The sequence below is a fragment of the Falco peregrinus genome, chromosome 5, assembly GCF_023634155.1.
Source record: "Falco peregrinus isolate bFalPer1 chromosome 5, bFalPer1.pri, whole genome shotgun sequence".
NCBI lineage: Eukaryota > Metazoa > Chordata > Aves > Falconiformes > Falconidae > Falco > Falco peregrinus.
The window spans coordinates 41235432-41252612 of record NC_073725.1 but is presented as its reverse complement, the minus strand read 5'-3'; the positions used below and the strand labels follow the sequence as shown (position 1 = coordinate 41252612).

Here is a 17181-nt window from a genome sequence, read left to right as displayed (position 1 = left end):
TTTACATTTTCAGCTAAATACTAAAATCTGTCACATTTTGTAAGTCATGCAGCTAGCTTTACAAGTCATCACACAGTGCCTAACAAAGAAGAAAATGAAATTTTAACTTCTACTATGGAAATAAAGCCAAAGATACTACAGAACTGCTCAGTTCAGAAAAAACCACATAACTTCATGTAGCAGCAAAAATTTACTTAAGCATACGTGAATAATTAAATTCAGTGCTCTGTAGCCTAAATATTACAGACTCCTGAAAGTTCACAAATTACTTCTAAAGAATCTCCAAAAAGTAACATGGAAAAGGAAGTTTATTGCTACTATATCTAATTTTTTTTCATATAAGGAATCTGTATAATCCAAAAAGAGTAGAAGGTCATAAACTGAACAAATTTAGATACATATATTTAGGTAAATAAAGTATCTCTAAACAGACTTCTTAGATATAGAGATTCCCAATGTATTTGTTTAATAATGAAGACCCTGAAACATTAAACTTTTAAAAAAATGTCAACTTGGTAATTATTTTGTAAACATATATTACCATCATTGTTATAAAACACATCAGTGCATTCTAAAGCAGCTATCATTTTATAGCAATTTTTAGTTGTCAAAGTCAAGAGACTGTTATCTAACCAGTCAAACCCAAGCTGCAACTTTATTACATGCTAACCCAAATACAAAAATTCCAAAACAAAATTTTACTTACTCCTTTCACTTGTGAGGCATCATTAGCAAGTCTTGTAGTTAATGCTCCAGTGCTATTTTTAGGATTATCAAACCAGCCCATGTCCTACAATAAGAAGCATCTTTCTTAGGACCAGTTTTTGGACATTTCATTCAAACCGCAAAGTAAAAGTGTTTGCCTAGTATAACCGAGTTCAGTGTCAGAAGACTGTATTTGGCAGCACATCAGTTCTGCGTATTTAATAAAATCTAATTTCTTAATTGCACAATGAATATTTTTTAGAAAAAAAAAAAGTGTATGCTTGTGGATGATCTGATGTGTACCTTGTCACTGCTGAAAAAGGAGAGCAGCCTGGGAGATTTCCAAACCCAAAATTTACCCTCCCCTTCCCCTGCTGAAACTGCATCTCCTTGAAGGAGACATCTCTTCAGTCACACTCCTTCACAACTGCAAAGCTGTTTGGGGCCGAATGTAGTGTAAAGCATTTTCAGGGTAAAAATTCCCAATTCATTGCTTTGCTCTTTCCCAGATTGAAGAGGCTTATGTGGAAGCTGTGAGATCCCAACAAAAAACCCAACAAAAACCCCAAATAAACTGGTCTGTTTGATCAAAGTCAGAGTTGGAGTCAGGTACACCGTTTATAATTTATTCATCATGTGACCAAATATCTGATATAAATTTTCATGTGTAATATGCATTGAATGAAGACCTGATAATGTATTACAGGCATTTGTGAATTGAGTCAGTTGTAAGATTGCTCTTTCATTAGATTTTCAGTGAGGCTGATCTATAAATCATAGATTTCAGACTACAACAGCTTTCTGTCCACATTGCAAATAGTCTTGTTCACAAGAATCAAATTCTGTGTCTACATGTAGCTTTATGTGCAAGACACAAACCCCCAGAAATATTATAGTGTGTATTTGAAAATCTAAAATACTGATCCTGAAATTGTACAAGATTAAGGCCAATTTAGATAACTACATGAATTACTTAAAAACATTATGAAATATTTATATTTTAATTCTCTGAAAGTGGCTTTAGATTTAAGTATACAATCTCACTATTGTATTAATGAACAACAATTATAGATTTGGGAACTATTTGAAAGAGATCTTCAATAAATAAATAAAAATGTACCTGTACATATTACACTTTAAATCAGACATCTGAAGTAAGCGTTACAATGTAAGCTGCACTGCATTGCATTTCTTTAGGGAAGAAAGGGCACCAGGAAAGAAAAGCAGGCAAATGAACACATAATGGAATACTACTGGTGCACATCAACTTGCCAGACCATAGTAACTTGGGTGTCCTTGCAAGGAGCACGTAAAAAGCTTTTGTATTGATTTAAGACTCTCTCTCAGGATACTTCGCTTAACCACATGTAACTAACTAAATTGGTTTCTGGACTGATTTAAAGAATCTTCTCTGTAGACAAGTCATAATATCATAAATGTAGAATGTGGTTATTTTATGATACCTATATCGTTATTTTTAAAACCATGGAAATAAGAATATTTCTCTTTACCTGTCTAAGCATTGCTTTAAATGCCATGAATCGAAGCCTCATTGTAAGAATTTCTCCAGCTTTGCCAAATGTGAAACCCTATTTGAGAAAAGGTGAAATTTTTAGCATACTGTTAGATTGTGTTTATTCAATAAATACTTTAGATACGTTGTCTCTACAATGTCAAAATATGAAATATTGCAGTTCTAATTGCATGAAGCAAATGGAAAATCAAGTTTAATATTCACAAATTCCAGTAGGTTCACAGTACAGACATTCAGTATTATTTCTCAAAAAAAATACAGAGAGCATAACAGTATTTCCCAGCACTGCTTCATCAGCATGCTTAAAGGAAAAAAATCACTAATGAACCCTTTGACTTCATTTTTATCTGAGTTGACCTAAGTCAGATTTAAACAAGTGGCTTTTAGGTTAAAGACTTCGTAAGGCAATCGGGGTTCGTTGAAGTGAAACACAAATTTCCCATTGACCCAAATGGAATTAAGATTTCTTCCCTGGGATCCTAACATAACTATCAACAGTAATACATGAGTGATGTTTTATAATGAATTGAACATACTTCTAACCAGCTATGTGAATTAATTTAACAAGATACAAAAAAAGGAATACGGTGGTTACATTTTTGGGAAGATAACACTCTTCCTACATTTTAGTATTACACCAGTGTTTGTAATTAGCTTTGTTTAGCTTGCTACCATTTTTATGTGATTACAAATATTAGTTGTTTGGAATCTACATTTATGAAATTGAATACTCTTAAAATACAAACCACAGATGCAACTGTACTATGTGATACTAAGAAAAATTATTATGGCTTATTCCAATCAGCAAATATTTCTCCATTAACTGTGATCATTATCTTTGCTGTGCTCCTATACTGTCTGTAAATTTGCACGTGTAATTTTATGTGTAAATTTGCATATGTGACTTTGAAAAAAATCACAGAATAACATCAGAGAATGGGCACTATTTTCATTCTTACTAATCTGGGGGTGTTATATCTCAATGAACTCTTATATTATATGACCATCTATAAATTGAGCAAATCCGTTATAGCCATCTATAACTCAGTCTTCTATACTCAAGGCCTTCTTGCATGCATGTGCAATGAGACAAAACCATAAATAAACCAAAAGTTTTTTTCAAGAGACTGTTTCTACTGCCATCTCAAGGGCACTTTAGTATTTCACTGTGTAGGCTCATTTAATGGATAAAACTATACAGACATATTCAGAAATTATAAACCAGACTATATATGAAAATATTAAAATGCCAAAGTTTGCACCTGTATGATTACTACCTTTTTTTTCTGAACTGTGGCAGTGTTGTGGCAATTAGGTATGTCTAAGAATTAGCGTAAAGCTAAAATACTTCTTTTTTAAAAAGCCGAGATGGCTATAAAGATCAGTGAGAGCAGGGGATGAAGTATTACTGTTCAGCCATTAGTATTTGAGCAGGAGAAGCTGAGTATCACCATGATGGGTGTTGCTTGATGACCTGGGCCTGGGAATCTTTCGGGGGGATTCACATAAGACTTGAATGAGGAAGGGGTTAAGGGAGTGAAAAATTTCAGAGCTAAGGCAGAGACCGGTAGATTTGCAGTTACTAACAGATTCAAATAGGAAGGCTTGAGGGTGAGAAGGGAGCAGTATAATGTAAAGGCTGGAGAGGTTGGCTCTTAGGTGGAAATGGAAAAAAAGAGTGAGAGAATCCAGTTTCCTGCTGAGATGTGTTTGGTGAAGAAGAGGGGAAGTTCTAAAGTTAAGCGATCAGAATAGGTTGGAAGGTCTCTAACACCTGAGAAGCTCTAGGTCAAAAAAGATTCAGTTCAGTACAAGGACACCTAGAATGGCAAATGTGGGTCCTGGTTTGAGTTGGAGACATATTAAGAAGGTACAAATTTTTAGTATATTTTAGATCTAATTTCTAAAACATGACAAACAATTATAATAAAGATAAAATAAGAAAACATACCTGAAAAAAGAAAGTAAAAAAGGAAATGATCCCAAGTACTAAAAACAGCACTGAATATAAGTTGCTTTTTTCTCTTAAAACGTTCTTGTCAGTTTCTGAAAAAATCTATAAAATAATATTTAAAACAACCTTTTAAAATCAACTAATTATCTAAAACACTTCCATCTTTCTCAATAACTACGTTTAGTAGTAATTTTCACTCATGCAAAATTCGAGCATATGTTACATATTATATAACAAGCAAATTTCAGGTTGTAGCAAGATTTTTAGGGTTTTGTAAATTTCACATAATTCTTCAGATTTTTGTAATAGTGCTTCATCCACTCCTTAGCTTCATTATGCAGTGATTAATTAAGATCTGGTTTTATTAGAAATAAATTTTGTGGGGTTTATAGTATTTTGGATTAATTTATTCAAACTTACCCCTATAATTTCTGAAAATATGATTGCAAATGCAGGTTGTAAAGCTCCATTGATAATTGCACAGAAAGTTCCAGCTACAAAGTATGGCCATTCAGTTTTGTTCAACTTCATAATTTTCAGAAATGGAGCTGGAGGTAATTCCTCATCCTGAAAAATGGGAATTCTGTTAGGACAAACATGGATGTATTTGGAGAAATATGGAGAAAAAGAGAGATTAATAGTCAATTTCCTACTCCTAGAATCACTCAGGAGAAGTCAAATGTATATTTTTTAATAACATGAATAATTAACTGTACGTTTCTTGTTTGTTTTTTTTTTAATACAAGGAACAAAGAGACCTGTTAGAATATATCTAAAGTTCACTAACAGCTCTACAAAGATACTTACAAGTGAACTTGTTTTCTCACCAGGATCATCATTTTGTGCTCCTGGCTTTTTCATGCTTCTCCGAGTTGATCGTCTTCTCAATCCTTTTGTTAAGGATTCTTCAAATTCTGATTCTGATTCACTTGTTTTGGCACTAAGTGCATTCTGATCTTTTTCTGATAGTGGAACTTCAGCTTCTATTGCCTAAAAGAGGGAAGAACATGATGCTAATATTAATTATGCATATATTACTTTGAACTTTCAGCATTATCAAAGTAAAGGTTATTAAAGCAAAAGTAATTTTGACTGTTTCAGTGGAAAGAGATATGGGGAAAACAATATATAATACTACAAAGCAGATATAAAAATCTGTATTATATTTGAATAGACCTCTATCTTCAGAGCTTGATCCATATATAAGATTATCCCAGCTCGTAAGTGGATGTCAGGGGAGTGGAAGTAGCTGCTCTTTTTTTGTGAATTAACTCCTAACAGAGTTTTAAATTGAGTGTAAACCATTTGCATTCATCTTGGGATCTCTTTGAATGTGTTCTCAGTGGATATATTGTTTATTCATGAAGTGAGAAAAAATTACCTCTCTTCAGTACAGAACACTTAACAATTTACTTTAAATGTAATAAGGAAGTTCAGGATTGAACAAGTCAAAAAGAGATGTTGACTGAAAAATCTGAACAGTCTGGAAAAGAGCCCAACTTTTGGTGGTAGTTTTGCCAGTCAGTTTGACAGAATAAATAAATGTCTAACCACCACTGAGGTATTTAATAGTAACTGGATTCAAAGTTGCCTTCAACTTGTTTTTCTTTTTTTCCAGTCAGTTTTTATCTCTTACTGCTTTTTGTACTACCACTAAAGTATTTTTTTTGCTTTCTTTCCTTTTTTTTCCTGTTATTACTTTGTTTCCATTTCCTAATTTTTCCCATTATCACATTTGCTTGAATACAAAGTAATCTAAGGTGATCAAATGCATTCTTATAGTTATTTTATGAAGATATGTTTTAACTGGCCTTTTAAACTTTTTTTTCAGTCTGACATACTAAGATAGCAGTTTCAGTTTCTTTAACGGGCATTGCAGTTATGCAGTACAACACCAGTGACACAGGTGACAATGAAGCTCGGCTATATCACATGGGACACTGGGAAGTATCAAAGTATTTTGTTCTTCATATAATAACTAACAAGTTTTTGGTATTTATATTAATTTCCAATCTCTTTGACTTTGGTTACAAAACTTTAAAAGTGTACATATTTTTGCACTCAGCATAGCTGGGATTATTCTTCTCCTGTTCCTCCACTTCTTTTTCTTCTTTAGGAAGGAATTCCATATGAAGGACTATAACTAAACAGCTTAAAATATGGATGCTCTATTCCTCCAGTACCAGCTCCTGTATTTTACCTTTTATTATAGACTAAGAACAAGCAATGGAATAGCAGACTACCATAGGCAGTTGCCTTACATTAACTGCATAAAAGGAAAATACAAAATAATCTTTTAAGTTTAAATTCCTAGAGGATTAAAAATGTACTATCCTGCATTTAAATAGGTCTGGTATCAAAACCAATGGTGTTCTCTCTCAAATTACTGCTTTCCTTTTAAAGTACATATCTTTTTGCTGTTAAAAAAATATGCTGCAGAATTCCTCATACTTCTGATAGTATACAATAACTATGTGCATGGAATAGAAAAAAGAAAATGAGGCAACAGCTAGCAAGGAAAAAGTACCTGCATGTTAACAAGTTTGTAGTAGATTCCCTTTCTCTCAAGCAATTTAAAATGATTTCCTTGTTCTGTGATAACTCCACCTTCAAACACAGCTATAAGATCTGCATTTCGGACTGTTGACAGTCGATGAGCTACTACAACCGTGGTGCGTCCTTCCCTTGCCTAGAAATGACAATATATAATATAAAAATTTCTAAGTATATTCAAAAATTGTTCATCTTCATATTAGACTTGAATAAGACCTAAGGGAAACATTAAAATGGTTCACAGAAAAGTAAAACTAAAAAAAATAAATTTAAAACCAGATTTCAACTAGTACCTTAAAACAGAAATATAATGTTTAGTTTGAAAATTAATATTAGACACAATCTTTCACTGTGGGACATAAACCCATCAAATTTTGATCACAAATATCTAAACAAAATTATCAATAATTAGAATTTTAGAATGTTACAATGTTACAAACCTTAATATTTTAAAAATTCTAGAAGGTTTTATGTTTAAGCCCATAGTTGTGCATTTAAAACTTAAAATCTGTGAAGGATATTTTTATTCAGAGGCATTAGAAAATATTTCACAGTGACATTTTAAAAAATTTCATTGCATTAAGCTCTAAATCATTGCTGACTCAAGTAGCTTCACTGAAAACAAAGTTCTCTACAATTCCATGTGAAATACATTTCAACTACCTACCTATATTTGGATATTTATAAGCCTGTTGCACATAATGTATCAAATCTCACAGCTGGCCATTTTAATTACTAGACTGTACTAAAGAGATCAAGCAACTTTTAAATAATTGAAGTAATGATCCCAAGCAGTGGAATTTTGTTGGAACCTGGATGGAGTTCATCTTCAGTGATGTCCCTCAAGGGTCCATACTGGGATGCCTAATATTAAATTTCTTCATCATTGATGGAGACAAACGGGATTGACTGCACACTTGGCAAGTCTGCAGATGGCACCAAGCTGAGTGGTGTGTGGTTGATTCATTTGAGGGGAGGAATTTGAAGGCATCCAGAGGGACTTTAACAAGCTTGAGGAGTGGGCCCACTTGAACCTCATGAAGTTGAAAAAGACCAAGTGCAAGGCCCTGCACCTGGTTCAGGACAATCCTCAATATTAATATGGACTGGAGGATGAATGGATTGAGAGCAGGCCTGCAGAGAAGGGCTTGGGAATGCTGGTGGAAGAAAAATTGGACATAAGCCAGCAACGTGCACTTTCAGCCCAGAAAGTCAATGGTATCCTGCACTTCATAAAAAGAAGTGTGACCAGCAGGCTGAGGGAGGGGATTCTGCCCCTCTACTCCACTCTGGTGAGACCCTACGTGGTGTACTGCATCCAGTGCAAGACAGACATGGACCCGTTAGAGTGCGTCCTGAGGGGGGCCACAAAAACGATCAGAGGGCTGAAAGACCTCTCCTATGAAGAAAGCCTGAGGGGCTGTTCAGCCTGGAGAAGGCTCCATGGAAACCATATTGTGGCCTTTCAGTATATAAAGGGGGCTTGTAAGAAAGAGACTTTTTACCAGGGCCTGTAGTGACAGGTCAAGGAGCAATGCTTTTAAACTGAACGAGGGTAGATTTAGATTGGCTATAAGGAAGAAATTTTTTACGAGGATGGTGAGATGCTGGAACAGATTGCCCAGACAAGCTGTGGATTCTCCATCATTGGAAGTGTTCAAGGCCAGGCTGGATGGGGCTTTGAGCAACTTGGTCTAGTGGAAGGTGTCCCTGCCCATGGCAGAGGGGTTCAACTAGATGATCTTTAAAGTTCCCTTCCAAGCCAAACCATTTTATGATTCTGTGAGTCCCTAGGTCTTCTACAAAGCTTTATAAGGATCAAAATTTATAAGCTAATGTGACCAATAAAAGCTAGACAAATAACTTCTCTATTAAATGTGTTTCCATTAATAATTCTCCTCAAACTGTCTTTCTCTATCCAACAGCAGCAGGAAGCATTACAGTACTCCAGCAGAATCCAACTGAATAAATTCAGAATACCATTTGGAGATACAGCCCCAGTATGAATACAGAGACTCCTGAGCTGCACCAGGGTTCAGCTGTCATTACTGAAACAGCTCTCCATTAAGAACAAGCCAAGCACCTAGAAGTATTCATGTTAACTAGAACAAATGTTTCCTGGGAGTGTTTCCTGCCAACTCACTGCTACAATAACTTAGGAACACGCTGGTAGCGCTTACCTTGTCTGTCAGGCTTCAACACACATTAATTAAGTAGGTAACTCACAGAAATACATGTCAGTAAGACACATAATTGTAGAGGGTGGTATTTACACCAAGACAATGTTATTTCAGCTTGATAATGCAGAAAATATAATTCCATCTTCTCACTTGAAACAAATTCCTCTCTGTAATACCTGCAGGATCTCAAAAAATCTCTGTACGGAGAGTATTTGCTAAATCCAAGTTTACCTTTTGTGTTTTAAGGGTCTCAATTACTGACAGCTCTTTCAACAAATGTCTGGAAAAAAGTAGATATTAAGCTCCTGCTTACCTGCTTCATTTTAGAACACTACTGACCTTGTCCAGTGCTGCCTGCACAACTGATTCACTCTCAGTATCCAAAGCTGATGTTGCCTCATCAAGCAGAAGAATTTTAGGATTGCGAACCAGAGCTCGGGCAATTGCTATTCTTTGTTTCTGGCCCCCACTCAGCTGTGCCCCTCTGTCTCCAACCACGGTTTCAAACTTCTACAAGACAACCACACACATTTATGTTGGAATAATACTCAGTGGCACAGTCCTTTCGCCAAAGAAAGGCAGCGTAAAGAAAGGGCACATCAGGATCAGCAGCCCCAGCAGCATCTTCTCCTTCCTCTAAAACACCTGCTTGGATATACCTGCCAAATCATTTGTGTCCCTGGAATTCTAACGGTTCTTCAAATGCCCACCAAGTCATGACCTAAAGATTTAAAACTGGCATTCTTCCAAAAAGTTACAAGGAAGCTCTGCATATTCACAGCTCCAGGCATAGCATCCTCTGTTTACCAGAATCCCTTCTAAGGAACTATTTGGCACAAGAAGCTTTAGGAGAAATTATTTCAGCAGGACAGCTGGTTTGCTTACGTCGGGTAGCTTCATGATGAAGTCAAAAGCATTGGCTTCCTTGGTAGCTTTCTCAATCTCTTCCATGGTGACATCCTCACGGCCATAGCGAATGTTTTCTGCAATGGTAGTAGCAAATAGCACGGGCTCCTGATTCACCACACCAATGATCTCCCGCAGATATCTTACGTTTATGGTCTTAATATCCTGCCCGTCAATGGTAACCTAAACAAAAAGCAGCAGACAAAAATTTACTTCAGTGTTTTGGTCAAGGAACCTCTCTCCCCAGGCTGGCACATGCCTTCTTAGGGGAGACTGTACCATGTCATTGGAACAAGGCCGGCGAGGCCAGAACTAGACTTGCAACGACACAGAGCCGTCCTCTCACTTGAGGTACCTTACCGTGCCTTCCTTGGGATCGTAAAATCTCTGGATGAGCTGAACAGTTGTACTTTTCCCACAGCCACTGCCACCAACCAGGGCCACTGTCTGGCCACAACTAACCTTGAGATTCAAGCCCTTCAGTACCTGTGCATGTAAGAAATGTGACCCAAAACATAACAGTATATAAAAACATCAGTGTAAATTTGAAGTACTCTTTAGAGTTTCAGTAAAAAATCCTCCATATTTATAGCAGAATCTGGTATAAAATAAGATTTATAAACACGTGAGTTTAAATTTTGCATAACTAATGATTTCAGCTTAATGTTCTTCACATTTACACCACAATTGGTCCCATATCAATGTATTATACAACACAGTTCACAATTACCCATATCATGAGCCTGTTTATATGACAGAATATGATTACTACCCATAACTAAAATATAATATAGAAACAATATGATGCAATATTTCTGTATTATGTTGCTTCACCTTTTTCTTTAATGTACAATTTAATGCAAATTACAGAAATTACTATTGTCACAGTTAAAAGTGGCAGAATATACTCTACATTGTTTTGGAGGGAAAATAATTTTAGTAAACTTGAGGTAACCTTAACTTTTCCCTTCTGATTGGAATTGCTGGTGGGACTTTTGAATGGTAACATTTCATTACATGATATATAAGCTTTTTGTACTAGTCAGCATAAAACATAGCATTTCACAACCATGGAAGATAACAAAGTTTTGTCTTCCCTGGGCCTCTTACAAGGGTCAATGTAGGTCTCTGGTGCCATGTAATTGCTCTTTCATTTTATTTCCACAAATATAACTGGTATTGAGCTGTGTAGTGGGGCTGGAGAACAGTCGGTTTGCTTGTGCATGCCATGTATATTTGATTTTGCCCATCTTCCTACTTAACCTGCTCACCTGATTAGTGAGAAGATACCAAAATAGGAAAAAAAGGAATAAAGTGGGTTTGTTTCTACTTTAAATGACAAAAGTTGTACCGGACTCTCTACAGCTTTCATTACTTTGCATAACCTCTGTGGTTGGAATTGATTATTGAAATGGGCAAAAACATTATTTTTGGCTAATTAGTCTTCTAGTAGGACTAGGCTACAATGAACTATGCATACCTGAATGCTGACACCTGCATTGTGGCTAAGTGCATTTTTCCATTCTAAACATACTGCCATGCATCGACGTACTTCTCAATACTTTGCAGCCCAGTGGCTTTGTTACCTTCTCTTTCTTACTAAATTTCTACCCTTAGCACTACCACTGCCCCTTCACCCTTAGTACCAATATTAGTGTGCTTTACAAGTGAAATATATCTGACTGTTTAGGAAAAAAAGGCGTAGATAAATCACAACTTTTAGGAAGTCTTATTTTGCTATAATATTTATAGATTAAAACAAGAAGTCCAACATCTGTAATAACAACTGAAAATGTATTAAGCAGCCTCATTTAATCTTCTGGTCATAATGCCATATATAATTTAGTCTATAGACCATGTATAAAACAACTCAAATGAAACGTAAATAAAGGTAACAATAATACAATATAATACTAGATAATAATAAATATATAAATATTTCTATTATATTTCTATTCTTTATATCATTATTTATTATTGTTTGTAAAATTATTTCTATATTTATATTAAATACTTGTTATTTATACAATTATTATATATAAAGTTAATAGTAAAGATAATAATAATGCAAATAGAAATTGACCTAAAACCTGTGGATCACTGCTGTTTCTAACAACTTAAAGCAAACAGAAGAGAGATTGAGGACAGCAAATAAATCAATTTAGTGAGATAGGAAGTAACTTGCAGTCTTCATCATGTCTGTCAGTTACCTTCCTGCCCTTAATCCTGTTGAGAAGAAGAGTTAACTTAAAAATCATGTAGATTAAATTTAACTCATCATAGTTAATTTCTGCTTATTTCACCTCCTCATTTTTGTCTTTACTATAATTTATGAAATACTTACTAAATGTTTGGTGTACCCTTAACTTCCTACATTCATCTCTGAAATCATGGGGGAGAAATCTCTGTTTGTATTGTACCTGCATGAACTTATAAAATAGTCCATTGAGATCAATAGTTGACTTTCCATTTATATTTCTATATGAAGAAAAATGAGGCACATTCACTTAAATCCCTTTCTTGATAGAAGGAAAAGCTAAAATATTTGACATATGTATGAGTAAAAATGGCTTAAAAAGAAAGCTCTGTGTCTTTCCTTTCTGCTAATCAAAAGTAAGAAAGATCCCCTGATCAAGGTCAGTGATTTTCCTTCAAGGTAGGGAACGAATTGGTTACATAGTACAAAGATACTCTTCATGAAAATATTTTCATAAATCATTCAAATGTCTTTCACCTCCACTGAATTAAGACTCTGGACTTATGACAGTGCTTTAAAAAACAAACTTTTTCTCTGTCTAGACAGACAAATATAGATTCTGATCTATATTCCATATATAATACATCCTTGATGGATCTGGTTTCTTTAACTGGTTGAGATATAGTCTTAACAGAGCTGCAATGCAGGCACTTTTGAAACCCACTATCTTATTATTATTACTACACACAAACACTTGGGTTAGATGCATAAATTTAGATTCTGACAGCAATAAATCTTTATGTTTCATTTCATAACCACACTGACTATAGTTTTACACAGAAAACTTCAGAAAACTTAACATGTTCAGCTAAGGTGTAAATAATTCTAGACAAAATCACTGTGATAGCAAAGTAATTTTATATAAATTAGAGAATCAACTTGGAATTGTTATATTTTCAACAAAATTTTGTTTATGTGACTTTGTTTTCCTAACAAATGATTCACGTTTAACTGTAATATGTAGCAAGTTTCATTTACAGTACCTCAACATCTGGTCTGGATGGATAATTGAAGTAAACATTTTGGAATTCCAGGTTTCCTTTTATTTGGTCTGGTTTGTGACCTGTCTCTGAATAATTGTCAATTTGAGGTTCCTGTGCAAAATAAAATATAAAAAACACTCAAAGTTATTTCCCAATGATTATTTTTTTTTTTGTAAATGAGTCCTAGAATGCACCATTATTCTGCAGAGATATTAAATGTAATTGTAAAGCAATTTAGGTGAGATTTCTGAAACATGTAAATTGCATGTTTTGCTGCTTCATTACTATATTGATCATCTGCTCATGCAAGAATATTTTATAACTTGTCCATTTAAGCTTTTGCATGAATTTAGTATGTTGTCTTCAAGACTCGATCCACAGCTAGCCATAATTTGAGATTCATTTCACTGCCTGATGATTAACCTGAACAGATCATCTTTAATGAGCTGTTCATATATGCTGTTCATTTATAGCTTTGCCCTTTCTGCTGAAACAATTTGGGTGAGAAAGAACCAATCCACTGACCATTAAGCAGAAACAAAGGTCTTAAACTGTCACTATTCTTTCATTCCATCTAGGCTGGGTCTAGAACTTGAAGCATGTCTTAACAATAATCCAAAATATGCAATTGTATTTTAGAGAGCTTCATCAGCTAGTAAAATCACAGATCCCTGATTTCAGACTCTCTGGGCAATTGAAGTACATATCCAAGTTACCAGGTTGTTTTTTATTGATTTGCCAACACTCACACTAATCGAGGTGCCAATGATATATTAAACCTACACTAGCTGCAATCACATATCTATATAGCACCATAGACATGCCTTTCATGATAATAACATTAGAGGATACTTCCAACTCCAAGTAATTCAGAGATCCAGTACTTTTACCTTTGAAGCAAGGACTGATAAGTCTAGAAGTCAAAGAGGAACTCATTTATAATAACACATTTTATCTACTTCTATTGTTCTATTTCTGCTTATTTCATACACTGTTATTTACTCTTACTAATTTCATATCTATAAATAGTGCCTGTACTTAAAAAAGAAGGGTCTCTTAGTTTTGACATGAGTGAGGGCAAAGATACTCACATTGTCTATGATATTAAAGATTGCATAGGCAGCTCCTCTTGCACTAGCAAATGCTTCTATGCTTGGAGCAGTTTGTCCAATACTGAAAGCTCCGATCAATACAGAGAAAAAGACCTGGAAAAAATGTTCATGGTGACATATATCAATTTTCATTTAAGCAGAGAATTACATTTATTTATTTACATTAGATATCTTTGGATCAGGAGGCTCCATGCCTGTTAAGGGAAATTTAAGGAATTTAGAATTGAAGGGCCTCTCTTAAACATAGAATAACATTAAGAAAAGGATTTTCTGAGATTCAGCTGAGAACTGAGTTCCTGCACAATGTTAATGTTGCAAACATACTGATAAGTAAAAAAGTGACTCAGGTCTGCAAAACCTGTGTCAAAAATTGTATAATTACACTTGATGTCTCAAGATTTATTGCACTAATTCATTATTTGGCAATAGATGTTCCAAAGACCAGAAAGTATATTGCATATTTTGCATTGGAACAAGGACAGATATGCAAATCACTATTCTGCTTTCCAAGTGACAGTGAAATAGAAGTATACAAATCCAAATGTCCATCACCAATAAAGGGTCCCTCTTCTGGAATGAGAGAGACTGAGTGCAAGCAAACAAGAAAAAAAAAAAACCAAACCAGAAAAAGAAAAATTAGGTTATTTTCTCAGAGAAGCATAGTTTATTGCTTTCAGCTAGTATCAAAACAAAAGTAATAAAACCACACTGCTCAAAGATCATAATAACAGCTGGTACATCAGACCAAAGGTCCATCACACCCATTATCTTTTCTCCAACAGTGCTCATTCACAACTGTGATACCTAATAAGGCAACATTCTCCCGTTCATGTTATGAAAACACCATTTCAATGAACTACAGCTTAGACAACAGAAATTGCAAATACTTTGAACTGAAAAAAATTACACAAAAGGGCATGAACCTCATAGACGTTTTGTATGCCAGTCTGCCTTTAAAAAAAAAAAAAAAAGGAAGGTTCAGAAGAGCCAGTAACACATATCAGAGTGATTTTTCACAGACTACAGTGATTCATAAATGAAACAGAACAGGTAGTTTAAAGAAGACAAATATGTACATGTGGTCTCCTAACTGGGTTTCATCAAGGTTAACAGTTATTATTCTTACCATATTTCTTTGATATTTCATACAAAATTAGAATGGTTGCTGCAGCAAGAGAAGAATTTCAGCTTTGATTTAGGAATTATGGTTTTCTTCCTTTGGTTAGATGGTTACATATTTTCTAGTCCCAAGTATATTTTTCTCCCCCTCGATTTCTAAAAATACTGTGATTCCAAGCTCTTATGGTGCAAAATATAAGAAAATATCAATAGAATTATCTACTTATACCACAAAACAGCTGAAAGAAAAAGTATTTGCTTCTGCATCCTGAAAATATATTCAGCCTTACAAAACTGAAAACAAATAGCAAGTAGGAAGGGTACTGTAGGTCAGTTTTTGATTGAAGGGTTTCTATATGAGTCTGATCTTACGGAACTCAGAAAAGATGTAGAAATAGTTGAAAATAATATATTTTATTTGTCTTGATGTAGATTTTGAGATACTATAGAAACAGCATGTAGACTTTTGAGGTAAGAATATTTTTGTTAAGAAGGGATGTTATTTTGCTGATTTTGGCATAGAATTCTTACTAAACTCAAATAGGTTGCTGATATACACCTTAATGTATTTTCTTTAGTATTTTTTACTCTAATTGGGAACTTAGTCTTTAATACTTACTGTGAGAACATTGCCAATAGTGTAATCATCAGTTAAGACCAAGGTAGTTCCATACCAGAAGGCCAGTGCATACGATGCATATATCAGTAAGAAAGCAGCGCCTATAGAAATATTAGCTGTAATAGCCTTTTTTATTCCAATCCGCTTAGCATCTTCTAAATTTTTACGGTATCTGGAAGAAAGAAGTTCAAAATAGACTCAGATTTGTACCATGGCACACAGCACCAAAAATTCTGTGGATGAATTATAAAAAGAACATTCACTTAGTACAAGTTATATAAAATATATAACCCTAAGAATGTACAAAGGTAAGCCTGGTAGTCAGGCACACCTAAAAAAGCCAACATCAGTCAACCTGGTATATAGAAAAGAAAAGGGCATCATAGTTCAGGGACTGGCATTCAAGTTCCTTAAATAACCTGCAGGCCAGTGAACTTTTATTGCGAACCATTCACGACAGGTTTTGAGATTATAATAGCTTAAGACAAAAGGTTAAAATATGTCACAAGAATCATGTTTTACAATATAGTGGAAATAGAGATAGTATTTATTAGTACCTTTACAACAACTACTGAATAATCAGATTATAAAGGATACCATCACCTCTTCTCATGGGAGGGCCTTTTTTTTTTTTTTGTCTAAAGCTCTCACCATGTGATGTTTAAAGTGGTTTGTATGGTTTCAGAGCAGAGACAATTTATCAACTTCTTTTGTCACTTTCTAGAAAAATAACTACTTGTCTTTCAACATCTAGGGAAAGTTACGATAGCCTGGAACAGACCACTTCCTATTACCTCAAAATGCAGGAAGCACAAGACTTGCTTGTTTTGACAGACTTTCAACAGTAGATACAAGAAAATTTCAAAGCATCTGAAGAGAGTACTTTCAAATCAGCTGATGAAAGCAAACATTGCTCTTACCTTTTAATTTCTTTTGCCTGTCCTCCAAAAGCTATTACAGTACGGACTGCTGCCAGAACTTCCTCTGCAACAGCACCTGCTTTTGCATATGCAGCTTGTTCTTTGTCAGTGAAAGCAGAGAGAACCTAATACAGGATCAAATATTTTGACTTAAAAACCACAATGAGCTCAAGCACTTCATAATGGTTTTTATCAAGTTAACTTCCTTCCATTATGAAGCCTTTTGATTATATTACATATGAGTGCAGAATGTTCAATATCAAAATCCTTTTTAATTAATTAATTAATAATTACATTATTAATTCAATCAACTAATTTAACATCACCCATTCTCAACAA

At 34.5% G+C, this 17181-nt stretch overlaps 1 protein-coding gene across 8 annotated transcripts in view; it reads right to left on the bottom strand.

The window, feature by feature from the left end:
• ABCB1 (ATP binding cassette subfamily B member 1) overlaps nucleotides 1–17181 on the bottom strand; it is a 53562-nt gene that overhangs the window by 14741 nt on the left and 21640 nt on the right. For all 8 annotated transcript variants that reach the window (XM_055805413.1, XM_055805417.1, XM_055805415.1 and 5 more), the window contains 13 exons: nucleotides 16843–16967; nucleotides 15923–16094; nucleotides 14164–14277; nucleotides 13073–13183; nucleotides 10193–10318; nucleotides 9812–10015; nucleotides 9266–9436; nucleotides 6721–6882; nucleotides 5001–5183; nucleotides 4614–4760; nucleotides 4191–4295; nucleotides 2217–2294; nucleotides 707–790 (listed from right to left, as the gene is read on the bottom strand). In XM_055805413.1, coding sequence (XP_055661388.1) covers nucleotides 707–790; nucleotides 2217–2294; nucleotides 4191–4295; nucleotides 4614–4760; nucleotides 5001–5183; nucleotides 6721–6882; nucleotides 9266–9436; nucleotides 9812–10015; nucleotides 10193–10318; nucleotides 13073–13183; nucleotides 14164–14277; nucleotides 15923–16094; nucleotides 16843–16967 — 1782 coding nt within the window. The remainder of the gene's footprint in view (nucleotides 1–706; nucleotides 791–2216; nucleotides 2295–4190; nucleotides 4296–4613; nucleotides 4761–5000; nucleotides 5184–6720; nucleotides 6883–9265; nucleotides 9437–9811; nucleotides 10016–10192; nucleotides 10319–13072; nucleotides 13184–14163; nucleotides 14278–15922; nucleotides 16095–16842; nucleotides 16968–17181) is intronic.